At 52.6% G+C, this 19,183-nt stretch overlaps 6 protein-coding genes across 6 annotated transcripts; 4 read left to right on the top strand and 2 right to left on the bottom strand.

Annotated features, from left to right (window-relative positions):
• Window positions 1-1,472: 1,472 nt before the first annotated feature.
• On the top strand, window positions 1,473-2,508 carry BNA6 (nicotinate-nucleotide diphosphorylase (carboxylating); the record flags this gene model as incomplete). Its single annotated transcript, XM_056218249.1, has 3 exons — window positions 1,473-1,637; window positions 1,684-1,739; window positions 1,788-2,508. 3 exons carry the CDS (start codon window positions 1,473-1,475, stop codon window positions 2,506-2,508), a joined length of 942 nt encoding a protein of 313 aa, XP_056067514.1.
• A 1,688-nt stretch (window positions 2,509-4,196) lies between these two features.
• Window positions 4,197-4,860, top strand: N0V89_009497 (uncharacterized protein; the record flags this gene model as incomplete). Its single annotated transcript, XM_056218248.1, has 2 exons — window positions 4,197-4,201; window positions 4,326-4,860. 2 exons carry the CDS (start codon window positions 4,197-4,199, stop codon window positions 4,858-4,860), a joined length of 540 nt encoding a protein of 179 aa, XP_056067513.1.
• An 819-nt stretch (window positions 4,861-5,679) lies between these two features.
• N0V89_009496 (uncharacterized protein) lies at window positions 5,680-7,339 on the top strand (the record flags this gene model as incomplete). Its single annotated transcript, XM_056218247.1, has 3 exons — window positions 5,680-5,885; window positions 5,990-7,067; window positions 7,118-7,339. 3 exons carry the CDS (start codon window positions 5,680-5,682, stop codon window positions 7,337-7,339), a joined length of 1,506 nt encoding a protein of 501 aa, XP_056067512.1.
• A 2,877-nt stretch (window positions 7,340-10,216) lies between these two features.
• On the bottom strand, window positions 10,217-10,930 carry N0V89_009495 (uncharacterized protein; the record flags this gene model as incomplete). Its single annotated transcript, XM_056218246.1, has 3 exons — window positions 10,217-10,572; window positions 10,622-10,769; window positions 10,898-10,930. The coding sequence occupies 3 exons, from the start codon at window positions 10,928-10,930 to the stop codon at window positions 10,217-10,219; spliced, it is 537 nt and encodes a 178-aa protein (XP_056067511.1).
• A 2,549-nt stretch (window positions 10,931-13,479) lies between these two features.
• Window positions 13,480-14,423, bottom strand: wsc1 (Protein SLG1; the record flags this gene model as incomplete). The annotated part of the gene is made up of 2 exons (XM_056218245.1): window positions 13,480-14,015; window positions 14,066-14,423. 2 exons carry the CDS (start codon window positions 14,421-14,423, stop codon window positions 13,480-13,482), a joined length of 894 nt encoding a protein of 297 aa, XP_056067510.1.
• A 1,768-nt stretch (window positions 14,424-16,191) lies between these two features.
• On the top strand, window positions 16,192-19,033 carry N0V89_009493 (uncharacterized protein; the record flags this gene model as incomplete). Its single annotated transcript, XM_056218244.1, has 2 exons — window positions 16,192-16,321; window positions 16,374-19,033. The coding sequence occupies 2 exons, from the start codon at window positions 16,192-16,194 to the stop codon at window positions 19,031-19,033; spliced, it is 2,790 nt and encodes a 929-aa protein (XP_056067509.1).
• Between the last annotated feature and the right edge of the window lie 150 nt (window positions 19,034-19,183).

Here is a 19,183-nt window from a genome sequence, read left to right as displayed (position 1 = left end):
ACACCGTCGAGCTGTATACACGAAGCAGTTGCCCAAAGGCTTCGAGAGGGGACTTTGCCCCGCTTCCCATAGGCGTCTACCTCATGACGCCACGGCTTGATGTCCCAGAAATCTCGTGTGTGCCGGCGTCGCACAACAGCATGTCTGGCCTCCAGTGCTCCACAACTCTGCCTTCTCGCATAGAGGGCACTCGCTGCTGCAACCGCGGAGCGGAGGACGACAGGCTGGAAGAGGTTGCGAGTCGGTGAGCTCGTCGGAGGGATCTTTAGCCTCGGCCGAGCCTGCACCTCGTGCAGTTCGCTTGCTTAATCCCGAAGGCTATCTCCCTGCAGACATTTACCATTCCGCGGAGCACTTTGCGTGCAGTTGGTACGTCGGGTCTTTCATGGTCTCTTCGTAAGAGCGTGCATTGGTGCATGTCCAACCTCTCGAGACCATTTTGCTACGATTGGACATCGTAGCGAAACATCAGCATCCAAGCTCAACGTAAAAGCAAGCTGCTCAGCGAAAAGTGCAGAATTCTTTGTGGTCAAGAGTCCTCGAACTCGTCGATGGATAGTTGATCGGATGCCCACCGATCCTTCTGGACTTTGACGATGACATCGAACAAGACCTCGTAGACACTTTTCGTGTAGTCCACAGTAACTCATCTATGTTTACCAGGCTCAGCAACCAGTATACTACATTTTGTTTGTCTTCGTAGGCATTAACACTGTATCGCTCGATGCACACCTCGAATGTGCTACGCATGGTTTCATCAATGTTGTCTAGGCCTTCGGTGAGTAAAGCAAGTGCACCAAATAGTCTTGTCTTTCCTGGTAACGTTTCGGCGAGCTGTTCCATGGCTTCTTCCGGTACCCAAAGGTTTCGACACAGAACACGGATCTGAGGTGCGGATATGAAACCCTGGAGTATTCATAAGCGCGTAAAGTGTGACTTGAACAGACACGATGTGTCGATAGTGCAGGGGATGTCAGAGAATTCATGTCCATAATGGAGCCTCAGCAGCCGAGTTCGACGATCGGAGGTGTCGAGCGGACAGTGCCTGTGGTTGGGAGCGCCGGTCGCCATTTCTATTCGGTTGGTCTAGAGGAGTTGGATAGGTTGCTGGTGGGAGAGTGCCGTCCAGCAATTTGAGTATCTCCATTGTATCGCATTTCGGAGGCGCGTGGCTATGAGGTCAGTAATCGACTCATTGTCGCCCAAGGGTGTTTAAGATCCCAGAGAGGTGCAAAACATCTGAGGACACAGCCAGACTACAGAGTGTAGGACTGCGCGGGTAATGCACCGTGTTGAGGATCGTGCGGGTTCTTGCACGTCCGCGGCCGCACCCGCTTAGCGACGGGCGAAACCGCTTTCGGAAAGCTCGAATGGCTGCATCATCAGCGCCACTGTTCCACGACCACCGTTACTCAACTCTCCGTTGATTATAGAAAGTCCAGGTACGGCTGTGAGGCGACTATCATCCCGAAATGGCCGAAGGCGCACCAGCACATGGATCGGTGGCGCACCTGCTCCCGCAGACGTACAAGCGCCAGGTCGCAGAGTGGCTCGAAGAGGATACTCCAAGCTTTGACTACGGCGGCTTCGTCGTCGGTGAAGAGATATCAGAAGCCAAGCTGTTAGGAAAGAGCGAGGTAAGTTATTCGCCAATGCTACCAGGACGCTCTGACAACATCATAGGGCATAGTGGCAGGAGTGCCATTCTTCGACGAGGTTTTCCGGCAACTTGACTGCACGTGAGTGGCATTTTCGTGGCGTCTACATACATTATTGACGATCTTAAGTGTCGATTGGCATGTCAGGGAAGGCGAGCCTTTTGAGCCCATCAAACACTGCGCTACTGTGCGTGGTCCCGTACGGAAGTTGCTCCTGGGTGAGCGAGTAGCACTCAACACACTTGCAAGATGCTCAGGCATAGCGACAAAGTCAAATCGCCTTCTTCGATTGCTACGGGAAGCTGGATACCCCAACATTCTCGCCGGCACTCGTAAGACAACGCCAGGGTTCAGACTCGTGGAGAAATACGGAATGCTTGTTGGCGGAGTGGATGCCCACCGCGTTGATCTCTCCGCCATGACTATGCTCAAAGACAACCACATTGTCGCTGCAGGAAGTATAACAAACGCCGTCCGAGCTGCTAAGTCTGCGGGTGGTTTTGCCATCAAGGTGGAAGTGGAGTGCCAAAGCTTCGAGGAAGCCGATGAAGCCATCGCGGCTGGCGCTGATATTGTCATGTTGGACAACTTCACGCCTGAAGGTGTCAAGATTGCAGCTGCTCAACTGAAAGAAAAATGGGGAAGAGGTACGGGCGATCGAAAGACCTTCCTGGTCGAGGTCAGCGGCGGACTGACGGAGGAGAATGTGGCGCCATACGTATGCGGAGACGTGGACATTGTGAGCACTAGCAGTATTCATCAAGGCGTCAAGCATGTCGACTTCTCGTTGAAAATTGTGCCAAAAAGCAAGGATACGAAGAAAACCAGCGGAGAGAGCCCAGAGGTCTGAACAGGCCTTGGGCTAGTGTCTTCTGTACATTGTCCGCAGCAAGCGGTTATAGAGGGGAGGCTGTATGCAAAATGGCCACTAGAGGTGGACCAAGCTCTTTGAGGGACTAAGATTCAAAACAGATCAGATCATTATTAGAGAGACCATGTTTGAGTAGGTCATTGGTGAACTGTAACGGTAACGCAGTGAAGTGGCGCTAGCCATCGGCGTCGGTTCTCCGAACCTTCCCGACATTGTGCGCTATGCCTAAACAGCGTTGACTCAACCTCAAAGGCTGTGAACCCCGGCATTCACCATGTCGCTCTCTACAACTGGCATCTCAAGATACTACAACACTTCTTTGTAACCCGCTTCCGATTCCGTCACGTCAGTATTCACTACACCAGCTAGCACGACAATCGCACTCACTTCTTGACGCATGGACGACACGACACACAAACCCACCAATCGCGTTGTCCTGGCTTGTATACAATGCAGAAGCCGACACGTCAAATGCGATGCGAATCAGCCTGTTTGTAATCGCTGCCAAAGAGAAGGCAAAGAATGCACCTATCAGAAGTCCAGGAGAGGTGGACTAGACAAGGCCGCTCTGGCCAGACGACGCGAAAAGCTGCAACAGCAGGCAGCGGAAACTGCGCAAACGAGCGGCCAGCAAGCTCAAAGCCACTCTCCAGAATCCTCCAGCAGTGGTGGAGTGGAAGGCAATCACTCCGGCGCAACCAGTTCGACGAACCCGGCATTCAGTGATATTCAGAGGATGGATGCAAACCTAGCACACTCTCATGTGGCTTTCCACATTAATACAGAACGACTGCTCGAAGTTTACTATGAAAACTATTGGGCGGCCTACCCAGTGCCTTTACCTATGCACCATCTAAATCAGCGCAGGCTGATTAACGACCATGGGATGGAGAATCTCCTGCTTGTTTTACAATATGTAGGATCCATATTCGCCCCATGGACTCAGCCAGACCCTCATTACGAGGCTGCTCGAAAAGTGCTGGAGTTGTCAACACTGCCTCGTACGCCCTGGACTGTGCAGGCATTGATGATATTTGCTACAGCCCAACTCCATACCAATCGATCTCGCGAATCTCGCCGGTCTCTTGATACAGCCACGTCTATTGCATTGGAGCTATGCATGAACACGAAAGAGTTTGCAGTAGCTTACGGCGAGGGAAATCCGGTTTTGGAAGAGTCTTGGAGGAGGACCTATTATTTCTTGGGTCTGACCGACCAGCACTTTGCCGTCATTGTCAACAACCCGATGTATGCCTTAATGGACGTTCCGAATCTGGCTGATCTCCCATGCGAGGACGATTGTTACGAGTCCGGTGTGAGTATTCCACAGATACGCTTTGAGGCATGTGGGACTCATAGTATTAGAACATCCCTCCTCCAAGAACATGGGAACAATATGATATGAGAGAATTCGACGAAATTGAGGTTGTGTACTCATCGATAGCTTACACGGTCGATGTCTCCAGAATCACACGCTATGGTAAGTCCGGAAACATCGGATTGCCTTATACCACGATGTCTGACTATGGACTCAGTCATGAAAAAATTCTTGGAAGAACGAGTATTCAACGCGGCTTTCGTAGCTTCTATTGACACTAAACTTGCTGTTTGGCACTCTCTTCTTCCTGCCGTAAAACGAGATCCTATGCGACAGAATGGTACTATCGATGAAGTAATGTTTCTGGCACATCTGATGGCTTCAATGTAGGCTCCGGTGCATACTCTCTACCTTCAAATTCTGACACATACAGACTGACGATGGCATCACATCGGCCTTTCTCTTCCCTCGAGTACAGTTTCGAGGAGCTCACCACAATCAGCTTCTCACCTTCGATCCCATTCATGGATGCGCCAAAGCAGAGCCGACCGGTCCACACAGCTCGAACTTTGAAGGCATGCGATATGCAAACGAAGCTGCTCGCGATACCTGGTGCTGTCGAAAGGCACAACATCATGATTGGATGCATCGTTGCCTCAATTGCTACAGCACAAGTTGCAGCATGCCGGCTTCTAGAGGACCGTGCTCTTTCCATAGCTCGTGATCGCGTGCGACTGAGCATCGGCTATCTGAACGCCATGGGCACGTTCTGGCCAACATCCGCGACTATGGCGAAAGAGGTTCGCTTCGTGGCTCGCAGCGCGCTCACCAGATTGCCGAATACCATCGCAAGCCAGCCGGACCCCACTGCAGAGTCTGAAATACCTCGTGATGAGTTGATCTGGCCAATCGATCCTTCAGCTCAGATTGACATCTACGCTGGCATGTCCATTCCTCTGGATTTTGACGCGCAAATGATGGGCTACGCTTCTTCGTCGACTTCGAGTTTATGAAAATTGTTGCCTTGTCTTCCATGCCAGCCTGTTCCGCGAACCTGTACAACATTATATATAGAGACATAGATTTGGAGATGGACATTCGCTCTCTGCAAGGGCAATGGCAACTCCAACATAATAACGCCAAAACCCCGACACAATGAGGACGTCTGTCAGGACATGCTTCGTAATCAATATCGGTCACGGAATGCTGTTGGGTAAGCCCGCACGCTCGGGAACATGGGTTCGCGTCATGATCTGCGACTGCGAACCGTCATTGTGACTACGTACCATTGCGTCCGGGCCGTCGATCAAGGGCCAGGCTCGAATTCTCCGGATGCTGTGCATGAGTTGTAGTCAGTTATACGAGAATGGCGCGCCAAACACGAGCGCTACCATGTACCCCATTGCAACCCCATTCTCCCATCATTATCTGATCTCCCCACCATTGGCATCGCGTTACAAAGTCTCGGCATCAGCTCTGTTATCTGCAGTGCACCCTTGATTTGCATCGGCCGGACCAATACGGTCTAGCTACCAACCAACGTCATGCCGAAAGGAGGAGTAGTTCGCTTTGCTCAGATGGCCCCGCCATAGGTCACTCGTGCGCAACGTGGGGTGGGTCCTGCTTGACTTTTAAAACGAAGGTGCTTTCGCCTCCGACATCGTAGCAACACAATTCAAACGATTTTCAGCGACATGGCTTCAAAATGCGCGCCTGCTGAACACCGTCGTTGAGAACGAAAGTCCAGGGATCGCAAACCTTGCTGAAGAGCTAGCGCGCGAGCCCAATTACACCGCGACATCGCTGGACCTGACTCGGACAATACTCAAAATATGGCCATGCCGCATACAACAACCGAAGCAGGCGTGCTTGCTGGAACCGGAAAAGATTTTGAACGTGGGAAGCAGGCTGAGGACGGCTCGATTGAGGGTCTGTTGGAAGAAGTGGACCCCATTGCAGAAGCCAAGTTGGTGAGAAAGCTGGACCTCTACATCATTCCAGTTGTTATGCTTCTGTATCTCTTTTCCTTCTTGGATCGGTAAGTAATCGACCTCTTTCGCGAGATTTGATGTTCTTTTCTGCATTGTACGACCCGCTTGCGAATGATTGTTTCATCTTAGATCGGTATCTAACATTCTATAGAGTTAATATTGGCAATGCCCGGCTCTACGGGCTCGAAGAAGATCTAGATCTGGATTCGACCAAATGGCAGACAGCAATTTCTATCCTCTTCGTGACCTACATCCTGTCCGAAGTTCCATCGAATTTGGTGCTAAAGAAATTGCGCCCTTCTCGCTGGATCGCTTTCATCACTGTCTCGTGGGGTATCATCGCTACCCTGACTGGAGTCGTGCAGAGCTATGCAGGTCTCATAGTCTGTCGACTCTTCCTCGGTGCCGTAGAAGGAGGCTTATTTCCAGGTCTGGCCATCTACCTCACCTTCTTTTACACGAAGCGTGAATTGGCGCTACGGATCGGTTATCTCTTCGTATCGGCTGCATTGGCCGGTGCATGCGGTGGTCTCCTTGCATTTGCCATTGGTCATATGGATGGTGTCGCTGGAGAGAGTGGATGGCGCTGGATACTGATCATTGAAGGCTTGCCAACATTCGTGCTCGGAATCGCGACCTGGTGGATCCTTCCGGATGATCCCTCTTCCACGTACTTCCTCAATGATCAAGAGAAGAGGCTTGCTATTGCGCGTCTCAAGCGCCAAACCGGATATACTGCCAGCGCACAAGAGTTCCACTGGCAGGACGTGAGGAACGGCGTCAAAGACTGGAAGATATGGGCCTTCTCCTTCGCCCAGTTCGGCTGCGACACCATGCTCTACGGCTTTTCAACTTTCTTGCCTACTATAATCAAGGGAATTCAGCCACACGCTTCAACGGCGCTTGTGCAAGTGTACACCATCCCGTGTTACGCTTTGGGCGCCATCACGTATCTGGCCGTTGCGAAGCTGTCGGACTACCAGCAACGGCGCGGTGTATACGCTGTCGCTCTGGGTGTAGTAGCCATTGTTGGGTACGCGATGCTGATGTCTGATTCGAGCGCGGCGGTACATTACGCAGGATGCTTTTTAGTTGCGATGGGCCTCTACGTCAACGTCGGTCTGCCATTGGCGTGGCTGCCAACGAACAACCCACGCTACGGGAAGAGGACGTTGGCCACGGGTCTGCAATTGAGCATAGGTAATTGCGCGGGTATCATGTCTTCCTTCGTAAGTCTGACATACTGAACCTACGCGCAGAGATGCTGATATGTGAAAAGTTGTACCCAGCTAAGGAAGGTCCCCGCTTCATTCGCGGCCACGCTGTCACGCTTTCAATGGTCGCGTTTGCAAGCATCGTGTATGCATTCATGTGGTTCTACTTCTCGCGCGTGAATGCGCAGAGGGCGAGGGGAGAAGAAGATCATAAGATTCAAGGCATGTCGGATGACGAGATTAATGAGCTTGGTGATGATAGCCCGCGGTTTGTGTACACCATTTGAATGTGGGTAGATCATCGTCATGCGGAGGGGCGATTGTACCTACGAAAACGAATGGCGACGAACGCGATGTTAGGTTGTGCTAGCTTAGCCACCTCTTCGCGTCAAGACAAGACGTACCTCGGGATACGCGACTAACGAAGGCTCGTAACCAAAGATCGAAGGACATAATGGTACATCCTAGTATACAAAGTTTTCAGCTACTCATTGATTGTACACCAGAGAGCAGCCCGCTCCGCGAGTTCATTGTGGATTCTCTAGCCAGTGACTCCCCGAACAGGTTTGAGTAGTATGAACCTACATGTTCGATGGTGACATTCGCATGCGGAGAGGCATATGTCCTTCACTTCACCTTCATCCTCACCGGTGCAGAATCCTGGAAAACAACCAGGCTAATGTAAGTGCCTTCCGCGCCTTTTGAATTCGTCTCGCTATTAATCCGAGATACCCTACGTCGCTCGTTGTCTCCGTCCCATTGAGGTCTCCTATCACACAGGCTACAATCGCAACGGAATGACTGACGCGGAGCATAAACTGCCGTATGTTTCGTCTATCACCAGTTATTTTTCAGAGTTGCGCACGGGGAAAGTTGAGCTGCCCGCAGATGATCCAGATGTATTCCGCGTCTACATCCAGTCACTCTACCTAAGTATAAGAAGTCTTTGTCGACGACGAGCTAAGTTAACTGGATGTACACAGGCCGGCAGCATTCGCCAAGACAAATCAGACGAGTCGATCGAGGCTAGGTTTCGTACTCTTGGCCAACCCTACGTACTGGTAGACAAGATGATGGATGTTCGTGCGAAGAACATAGTGGTGGAAGTTATCTACCACTGGGTGAAGGAATCCGTTGTGCCTAGGGAGTCCAGCATCTGCGATGGTCTGACCGACATGATCACGACTATGTGGACTATCACCTCCCAGGATGCCCCTGTGCGCAGGCTTCTCGTGCACTTATTTTCGATTTTCCGGTATCCCATAACCAAAGGAGTGCGAAGCACAGCTCGAGAAAGCTACTGCCAGTCTCGCCAAGACACCGCCGGAATTCTTGAGCACGATGGCAGCTGGCTTACTCAAGAACGCTTCCAATTACGTTTCTCACAGAGGACCAATCCATCTCAAGTTGAGAGATTCCATGGAAGCAGATCCCTAGGTGCAATTTAAGTGATTGTGGACAGGAAAACATCGCTTCGGAAAGGTTGACAGACGAGCAATAAGGTCTAGCTTGAGCATTGCACACAAATGAGAAAATGGAGACTTGAGTTTTGTCAAAATAGAGTTCAGAGGATTCAGACATCACTGATGCTGTTGAAACTTTCAGGATCTTAGACCTGCGAGAACCTTGCTGACAGACCAACTGCCTTCATAGAACGATAAAGGTCTAACATCGCGACGTCCTGCATATTGCAATTAAATCTGTTTCTCCAGTTCATTGATCCCCAGATTCTCCACCACCAACAACCTTCTCAATTTAACGGCAATTTCAAGGTCCAGCTATTGCGTTCGGTCACTCCACTACCTAGGTAGCCTTGTCGCCCCTTTACAAGCACCCAACATCGGCGTCAACGACTTGATCGACGGTCTAATTGCACCAGGCTTTGCTTCGTCCAGACATTGTGTTTATGGGCTTCTGTCTACAACCTCGCCGATAAACCCATGGACGTAGTCATCAAGAACATCGTCATCAGCAAGTTCTTTGAAATCCGCGAAAAGTTCTGGGACACTTGCATAACAACTGTTGAAGCGGTGCAGGTTATATATGAACAGACTCCAGGACCGTGCGGCATGCGCCATCTCTTCGTCGACGCCACCATATATCACTATTATATCCCACAGTGTGACAAGAAAGACTTCTCGTCCGCCATGGCCAGTGTCCCACGTGAGTTTCTGGGAGGACTTGGCCCTGGCCACAGTCTCCAAGAAATACAATGTTGTGGATAGGAAGCCACTGTGCAACTGCACCTTCGCCTTCTTTGATTACCTCGGGAAGTACCCTGAGGTTATGGAGGTGAAAGAAGACGCTGCTTAAGTCGAAGAGAACGAGGAAACCGAGGGAAAGAAGGGCAGGAACAGCAAGAAGACCAAAGGTAAGAGTAACGACGGGGAGTGTACGCATGGTGCTTGTTGTTAATGCGGTAAATGCGAAGGACCAATCTATAGGTCGAGTTTGAAGGAAAGGAGCAGTGACAAACCGGACCTCTTTTCTGCAGACAGTGAGCCGGATGGCTGGAATTTGGGTGAGGCACAGGGCGCGATACTTTAGATCACGGGTCCGGGAGAATCTTAGAACTGAATTTGTGCTTCAAGTTCGACAAGGAACGGATGCCAACAAATTTCAACGACATGTCACAGCAAGTAGCAGTTTTCAGCTGTTGCGCAGCTGCTTGAAAAGCTGTCTATGTGAGTGGTCCATCCACAGTTTAGGTAATCACAAACAATTCATAGACATTCTGGCAGCAGAGCTATTTACGTGAATGTACGAGTTTGATAGACAATTTGTATCAACATTGCCATTACTACTTGAACACAGCTTCCTGCGACAACTACCTTCCGATATGCCCTTCGTCTTCATGTCTACCATGCAGGACCTGATGGACGTGCTTTCATATTCAACGCTCTTCCTATGCTGCATCTCGGCCTACTTTGCTGGTCCGAGCTGTACGTACGCAGGTGTAAAAATATCGTTCACGCTACCAATGTGGTGAGTTCGTCGGCGGTTTGACAATCTCGTGTTAGATGCTAGCCATACTAGGTATAGAAGTAAGTGTTTTCTGCAGCGCGACTTGCTTTGATAAGACTAATCGGACTGATCATAGACAGAACAGCGTCCGCAGAAGCGACATCCATGGTAGCCTACCATCTTGTAATCTGTCGAATCTCTCATTGCTTCAACACTGCCCACTGCGCCAGCCATTCCTCCAAGTTCCGTTTCGTCTTCAAATCCACCATACAGAACTTGACGGGACCCGTCTCGCTCCACCCATCCTCGACGTTTGGCAGCCCCTCCATCTTGCCTACTTCCTTGACCTTCTCCGCACTGTTCAAGAGACCACCCATTCGGAATCCAAACATTAGGCTTTCCTCCTGTCCCTTAACCGGAATCGTCGTACCATTGCTCTTGAAAAGTTCCGGCAGCTGCTGGCGATGCTCATACGCTTCACGATCGTAGCCAGCAGCTTCCTCGGCGCCCTCGATGAGAGCCCAATGCTCGTCGGTGATGCGCTCGCGGGTGACTGCTAAGATATCAGAGAAAACATTTGGTATAGCAAAGATATTGGTACGTACCGTCCTGACGCTGCGCCGTGATCAAGTTCGCAGCCTCCACGCTTGAGTATCCGAAGAGGCGTTTCCAGCGCTCAATCGTCTCGGGTGAAGGGTATTCGTCTGCGATCTGGGCATCGGCGGCGCCCGCTGCTTGCGCCATGCGCTCGGCCTGAAGATGGTAAGCGGACGACGCAAGTCGTTGGGATTCCCGTGTGTTAGCGCATGATGTAACACGGCCACGCAGAGTCACTACTCCCTGCGGGCGCAGTAATAAACAGACACAAGGAAACTCCTTACCTCGTCCCAAAGGCCGTCGACGCTGTCGGCCATGGTTGTGAATGATGCTTTATGTGTCGTCACATTTGTCTGGCACGCGAAGAAGCAGCGAGGTCGCAGCTACCTATTCAATTCCACGTTCGGTGACTCACGACTGCTTGCCTGAACTATGGTGGAGTGAGGATGTAGCTCTTTCGAACTTCGCACATAGGGTCACGCTAGGGCTTGACATTGAGGGTACCAATCATCAACTCCAACACGTCCTGCAGATATTATCTTCTCATGTAGATCATGTGCAGCGAATCGTTCACCTCATGATCATGCAGGCTCTCGAGCTTACAGGAAACCGTATTATCTGGTATCTGCCTAACGACCCCGTTGCAGTATTCTGGAGCAGTCAAGGTACACCGTGTGCACATACCATAGTACAATGATCGCGAGGTTCCAAAACATCAAATGTGGCTCTTTTCCCAGCGCACACACCTGCCTCAGACCGACCTCTGCGGCTGTGCTAGAGATTGCAGTGCAGTTTAGTCATACAAGATGTAGCCGCAACAAGCCTTCCCGACCAGAAAGCTCATTTAGAAGCTGGAACGCTCGCAGTGAAAGCACACGGGCCCACCGGAACATTCCCTATGAAGGGTGCCCCACAACATCAATTGCCAATAGCTGCGCATGTCCAACCCAAGCAACACGTCCGAAGGTCGAAAGAACATGCACACGCGAGCACCCTCAAAAAGCAGTCACTCCCGCCCACGACGTCACCTTCCCAGCCCAAGCGCCCGCCCTGAAGATGACGCAAATCACGACCCCACAACCGCTACCGAAACCCCACCAAACAGCCGTCACTCGATCTTCTCGTCTCACTTCCGAATCGCAGCTAGAGCCTGTCTGAATCGTTATCCTCATGCCTCAAGCTAAACATAACCGCTAGCTATGTGTTCGCATGCTTGTTTGGAAGCGCCATGTGCTTGAAGACTCGACCGAAGCGGCTTTACTACGGCCTAAGCCTCTAAGGTGGCGAGCGCGACGCTGGGCCACCGAGGCCCACGCCGAAAGCGAGATGAAGATTTACGCATCTGATACTGTAATCGCTCGGCGCGCAATGCCTGGCAGCACTGCCCCGCAGCAAACACCCGACACCAGGACACCTGAACGTTCAGACCCAAACATGAACCCCAAGCCCAAGCCCATGTGTAGATACAACCGAACAATGCCCAGAATATCCTCGTGTAAGAGGCGTCTCGTGTGTGAGACACCCCAAACCAGCAATGCCCGAGACGAAGGAAGGCCGAAAGAAGACGCGTCGCCCCGTGTATCGCCCAAAGAGGGAGCGTCTGCACAGCCCGAAGAAGGTGCCCGCATCCAACACGTGGAGGGAAGTCCGAGAATCATCACGCACTTGTGGGGAGATTTCTGTGCATGGAAAGCGAGAGAGTAAGCGCGCGAAGGAGGACTTGCGTGCATGACCAGGACAGCGCACCGCGTAGCCAGCCCGTAAGACGGCGAGGTCTCGGGCTTGCTTGCATCAAATCTGTACATGGCCTACTATAACACGGCGTCCTTCACATACACGACCGCGACACTCGTTCCAAGTTTTTCATGTAGAGCGGTCAAAGTCCCGCTACACTGCGCCGAACACCCCGCATGAAACACAGGCACCCACCCTAGGACAACGTGTTTGATAGCCGCCCCGTTCGGCGCGCCGATTGGGGGCCGGGAAGCACATCTGACAGGCTCGGAGTTTAAGTGCATGGCAAGGCTGCGTGAATTGCTCCCGGCCATGAACGTGGATATGCGGGACGTCGCAAGGCTGTTCTGCGGTCTAATTGTGTGCACGTGAGGGGGATATTCTCTAACAGACGTATTTAGAAAACATGGACTTGGTGACGAGCAGTGTATGTAGAGTACCGATCATATTCATGATATCGCTAGGTAGAGGCTATGTGACATGAGCGGGTGGACTAGTAAGAAAAGAAAAGCCGCTTTTGCACGACCAAAGCCGCCCGTGTCGAAGTAGGTTGGAGAATTAGGACAGGTAGAGTAGGAGGGAGAGATGGTGGGCCGAAGAACCGGCGTACAAGGAGCGGCGCGGGCGAAGGAAGCAGCATCACCAAGCTGTCCGCCCAAGAAATTGTAGAATCTGGTAAAGAAAGGAGTGAATACCACGATGCCCCACAGTTGCGCCATGGAGATATGATCAATAGTTACCCGTTTAATTCCTATGCTTCAACGCCAGTACAGAGATTTATTCAGAATATATAACACAGGAGAAAGGCTTGGAGATGGGCATTCCGAATAGCTCTTGCTAGGCTACTCGGACATGTGCCCATCCATAATCAACAGACACTTCAGTCCGGAAGATAGAAGCGTGCTCGCAACGCCGGCTGAGTACGCAGATGGATGCAAAATGCAGGTCTTACTCTCGTCAGGCATGTGAGTGCGCGCGGTGCGCAGGACGTAACAAGAGTGGGAGGAGGATTAGGCGAGGTTGATATAGTAGATTGGGTATCTCGTCGAAGGCCAGCGTGAGAGAGTGGCATGGGTGTCGGTCGGTCGGTCGGTCGTGGTAGCCATCGTCAGGGTGCTTATGCGTTCGTAACCTAGCGGCTGTTAGCTTGTGCGTCGTGAAGCCAGTCTTGAGCGCCCCAACTCACCTTCAATATCCGCCTCGAGTAATCCTCATTGTCTGCAATACTGCCGTTGCTTTGCCTCCTGGCCATGAATTCTGGGTCTAGGCGCGAATCGGTCATGGATGAGTTGCTGGTGTGCAACTTGCCTCCCGACACGAACGAGTTGACTGCCGCCTGGCGACGGTACTCCTCCTCGACCGCAAGCCTCTTCTGTCGTCGAAGGTAAAAGAAAACACCACCGATGATAGCGGCAAGTACTACGACACCAACCACTACACCCGCTGCGATGCCCGCCGTGTTGGGGCCCTTCTTCTCTGGCTCAGATGTTGCACTGCTAGCGACGGCGGAGTCGACAGGTGCTGAGTTTGTTGGCGTGGCTGTCTTGGAAGCAGCTGCAGACGATGAAGAGGAGGATGATGAGGATGAGGATGAAATTGGGTCCTCGTATTCGATCTCGTTGCGAGAGTTTCCGGTCGACATTACCCACAGTTTTCCGTTTCCACCGCCTGTACGTCAATTAGCGCATGCGCTGGGCCAGAGTGAAGATGCAACTTACAATTCGTCCTGTCGTCACCGGAACATGATGTGCTGCACTGCTTATCGCTGACCTTGGTGTCCTTGGGTGGGTATTTGTCTCCACACCAGCAGTGGTCACCATCCGAAAGACCCAGTACGTCTTTGTCGAGACCCAGACAGATTTGCTGACAAGATCCGGCAGTGACGAATAGGCCTTTGCCGTGATCCTCGAGGGGGACGCCTGTCGAAAAGCAGCCGAGGGTCTCCATGGCGTTCGCAGGGAGTGTCGCAGTCGGTGTGGGGATTGATACGATCTTGGACGAAGACGAGTCATCTGCCGAAGCCATCGAGCACAGCGCAGCCGCTGCGAGTGCGGACACTAATCTGATGGAGAACATGGTGTGTGGATGTAAAGAGATGTGGTATATAGTGGTGGTGAGGTGGTGTCGAGACCGAGGGACTGTCCGCGGTTAGCGTTGTCGCTGCGCATTCACTCGAGCAACGGTGAGGGCGTTCGTACCCTTGGTCTAGACGATGGCACGCAGACGCATCAACCGCTCTCCGGGCGACACTCTGATGCTGGCGGGCCGCTGCTGGCGTGGTGTGGTGTGTAAGCGGGCGAGGGCGGGTGGGCGGCTTGGGCGTGTTTGCCTTTGTCGCGATGGGGATGGCGGGTGGTGTGTGGAGGCGTCAATGGAAGACAGGGCCGCCGCAGGAAAGTTTCTCGCAGGCTCAGAAGAAGACTCGCTCAGCGATGCCCTCGATCTGGAGTTTGAAACGCTGCGCGTGCGGGTTTTTCGGTGTGCCCTGGAATGCCGGATCGACCCCTTTTCTCGACGCGAGACGCAAGGAATGTGGCTGCAACGCTGCTGGCTGAACGAGTGTCGGCAGGCGTGTGGCAGCGGCGGGCAACGAGTGTGAAGTCGTAGAGACAAGGAGCGTGATGGTGATGGGAGACGGCAGCGTGCTCGGGCAGTGGGTGGGTCGGTCAGGGCCAGGGCGAGGCAGTGAAGGCTCCTGGGAAATGAGCGTGGCGCACGGACCTCGGGGAGAAGCCCAAGAGCATGGGGCTTCCAAGTCCGAGCAAGGACGGCTATCTAATCTAAATTGGCCCAAGACTTGCAAGTAGCGCTGATGGAGACGCAAAAGTCCGCCGTGCCCGCCGTGCGGGACTGCAAACACTGATGAGGCCTTACACCGCGTGTCGTCGTCCGCATGAACAGCTTCGTGGAGGGCTCGCACACGCAAGACAGACTGGACACAGCTGAGTGCGTCGAGCGAATCAGCAGGCGGTGCCTGGCGTTGGCTTTGCTCGCGGCAGGGCTTGGCAACAGGCTAATCCCAGTCGAGCGGGCGTTGCGTATCGTCCACAAGTGTCGTTTCAAGCCGCCTGTCCCATCCGAGGCCTCCACGCCGTCTTTCCACGTCACCACGCGGATGCCGAGCGTCTGGACAACTCTATAGTGCGATCCATCGAGCATGGCCTCGCGTGGTCTTCTCTGAACACTGTGCGTGTCCATACGTGTATAAACTCAGGGCGATGGACGCGGGATCCAGCCAGCCAGCAGGAGCGGGTGGAGATTCCAGGGACAGAGTGTCGGTTGTTGCACGTGAGCGGTAGCCATCCATGGAGCCACGGATGCATGGATGCATGCATGTTATTCAGCTCGCAGTCGTGTGCACTGTCCAAATACTGCGAGACGGTGCCGGTACCGAACGGATCCGTCGACGGACGCCAGAAAGGGCTGCCGCCGCCTGTCTCTGTCGTCCCGCGACTCATGGTCGCCGGTGCCGTCTTCTCAAGTATCTGAGCGGTCCGAGGTTGTTCCGCCCGGGCGACAAAGCATGCACGTGACTACAGAGCGCCAAGCCTCAATCCTTCCGAATCGAGACAGCTCGAGGACGTGGAGGACGGCCGCATGAAACCACATCCGATGCCCACCACGCTTGATGCGACGTCCGCCTGTTGCCTGCTGTCGAGCAGTGCCGTCGTCGTGTAGCACCGCGCTCGATCACATCTGGATCTCCGAGGACCTCCTCTCGCAAGCCGTCGCTCGATTTTTGCGCACCACCTGCTCGCACCAGAAAAGACATGGCAGCAATATCCCGGGGCCTTTGGAGGCCAGGAGGCGCGCTACCAAGAGGAGGATGACTCTACAGTCAAACATGGACCTCTCAGGTGGCGTGCCGCCGCCATTGTTCAGTTTTGGCGCGTTGTTCGGTTCGCGCCAGCCCAGAGAGCCGAACTGGAAATACGAACCGCCGTCGCTGAAGAGAGAAGAGCCCTTGAATGTTTGTATGTGCAACGCACAGCAGCGTGAATCCCTGAGACTAATTGGCGTCTTCAGCCTTTGACTTTCAATCCTCAACCCCGCCAGCGAGGTTCCCTTCCGCAGCGATAGGACCTGCCTCCTATCCCATAGAGACGTCGCATTCGCTATCCCAACTTTCTACGGAAAACACAACGGATGTTAAGTCGAGTTTGATGCAACAGCATCTCGAAACATGGGACAGGAATTTTAGTAAAACCGACTCAGGTACCGCGGCAACCGATGAGTTGGTCTATACTGTTACAACAAAAGAAGCACGCGCCACATATCCTGCGAACAAGGAGCCAGTGACAGACTCGAGTATAGAACAGATTCGCATCGGCCTCGTGGACAATACCAGAAAGGAGGAGGAGGAGTTTTCAGCATCTAATGACAGTGTGTTCGACTTCGTATCGAAACGCAACGCTGTGACAGAAGATAACACAATGAGTTTGAAGAACGTGTATCTACAGAATGAGGAGCTGGATGCCGTATCGGATGCAGAACAAGGCCACAGCGACCAAGTAGACAACTCATTGGAAACATGGGCCCGAGACGATGCAGAAGGCCATGCTCAGCTTTTCGAGGCCCTCTCAACCGAAGAAGTTGTCTTGGAGACCACAGAAGACCTTTCTTCCGACTTCGTTGTGTGTTTTGAGAAGTTCCGGCAGATGACTGACGGCACATCCCCCGATATGTTCGAGCAGAAGGAACTCACGGGCATTGCAACCCGGAAGACATGGAGAGAGCTCATGGACAAGAATCGCTCGCGACCGGACACGTTCCTTGTCAACGCATACCTGACCTGCTGTCCGTCAGGCTCCGACGCCGGCAGCTTCTGCTTGCTTGTATTCCAGTATCTCTCGAATTCTACCTGGGCCGGAAAATACACCCTAGGGCTTCTCGGCCAGCCAGCTGTGCGCTTACCTAGCATTTTCGACTCTGATGGTCTTCGCTTCCTGGAAATCCTCGAACAGACGTGCCTGGCTCCATCCATGCCGCGCACTACCGCAATACATTTGATCTACAAGAAACTTGCCACACAAATCCAAAGCCAACCAGTGTCGTCTCCATCGTCGTATAAGGTTCGCGCAAAGATGTACACGTGTGGTTCTCTTTTTGATCGCGACGCAAGCTTGCGCCTGTTGATCCGCGGTCTCTGGGATTCTGCTCACTGGTCAATGAAGCATGGTAAAAACTCCCCGTATCACCAGAACAAGCGCATAAAGTTGAAAAACAACCAAGGAGAAGTGGCTCCCTACAGTTCTGGAATGCTCTTGCGCCGGGCGTCCTATGGGTTGTCCGACCATCATCTTGCCCAACGATTGCGGAAGACATGGTCGTTGTTGAGCACGGATTACCAGCAAGCACCACTCCGGCTCAGTAATTTGATCGCGGCTTGCGTTCGGAACAATTCGATGATACCCCCTGCTCTGGACTACCTGGATTTAGTACCACAATCTCTGCTTCGCGCTTGGATTGCTGAGTCGTCAGTCACACTTAAGCAAGTTCAGACCATCCCGCAACCCGGCCAGAAGAGGCGTCCATATATGCATATTTGGTTCAAGCTCTTCTACCGTTTAGACATGCGAAGAAATGCCGGTTCGGACGATCAGGCGTCGCTGTGTCAGTTTGCGTTCAGCGCATTCGTCCGTGCGCATTTCGAGCACCGCTATCCGCCTTCCACTCTGATTATTGCATTGCTATATGGTTTGCTCGGGCATGACTCCTTTACTGGAAAGTCATCAATCGACCTTTTCGATTGGATCGAGTCATATACATTGTTCCTAGCGCAACAGGAGCAAAAGGGAGCCTCCGTCAACGGGATGCTTGCGAAGCTGATCTCTGATCTCGCGAACAAATCACTACCCAATCATGGCGTCCTCGAACTAATCATTCCTTACATCGACGAATACAAGAGTTTTCATTCGGTCTCGAACCTACTGGAAAGAATTTCAAAGAGCGGGACGAGGATCTCAAATACTGCATTCCTTGACAGCTACATGGATCGAATTGTAGAAGAGGTGAGCAAGGAGAACGACTCTACGCGTCTCGGCTACAACCTCAATGCCTTGAAAAGACTCCTCAACGCGCGGCGTGCTCTGGGTATTACAACCACACAAGTCGGAGTACGAGTGGAAGAGCTACAATCTCGCCGCTTTTTCAACCACATCCTGACCCGCGCGAACGACGCACACATCGTCCCCCTCGCCTACCGCAATATCACCACGGACATACCTAAGGAAGTGCAGGCCGACCTTATACATCAATTTGCTCACCAATATGCTATGGATCGCACGCGAAGTTGCCAACAAACCTGGCGCTCCATCCGCTACCTGTACCTCTACCTCAAAATACACGAGCTTCCTATACAACCAACGTTCACGCGCGCCATCGTCAGCGTGTGTATCACGCGACCGCTTGCTGAGAATCGGTTTGTGGCACAGAAGAAGGCGGTCTGGGTGTGTCGGTTGGTAGCGCAGGTGGAAGGCGAGGAGGTCGCGAGGCAGGTAGAGCAGTACTTTTGGGCGTGGCGTGGGGATCTCATCCTGAGAGCAAAGCGGGGCTTGATAGGTCTTGGGGCGTACGAAAGCGCGCATATCAGCACGATGGAGAGACTGGAGTTGCTGTCTTGGAATACAAGAGTTCGGCACGAACAAGAGGACGATGTTGATACCCAGGAACACGGCGCGCTGTAAAGTGGATGTTGATTCTCATACATATGGTGGCTCGCTGCCGAGCTGATGTTGATACCCAAAGAGAAAGCACATATCACAATTATAACAAATGACCGCCTGTGTGCTGCAAGATCCATGTTCCATAACCTCGTTCTCGTCTCCCCTTCCTCA

This window comes from Didymosphaeria variabile, assembly GCF_027946475.1.
Source record: "Didymosphaeria variabile strain IMI 356815 chromosome Unknown scaffold_7, whole genome shotgun sequence".
NCBI lineage: Eukaryota > Fungi > Ascomycota > Dothideomycetes > Pleosporales > Didymosphaeriaceae > Didymosphaeria > Didymosphaeria variabile.
This window is presented reverse-complemented; position numbering and strand designations above follow the sequence as displayed.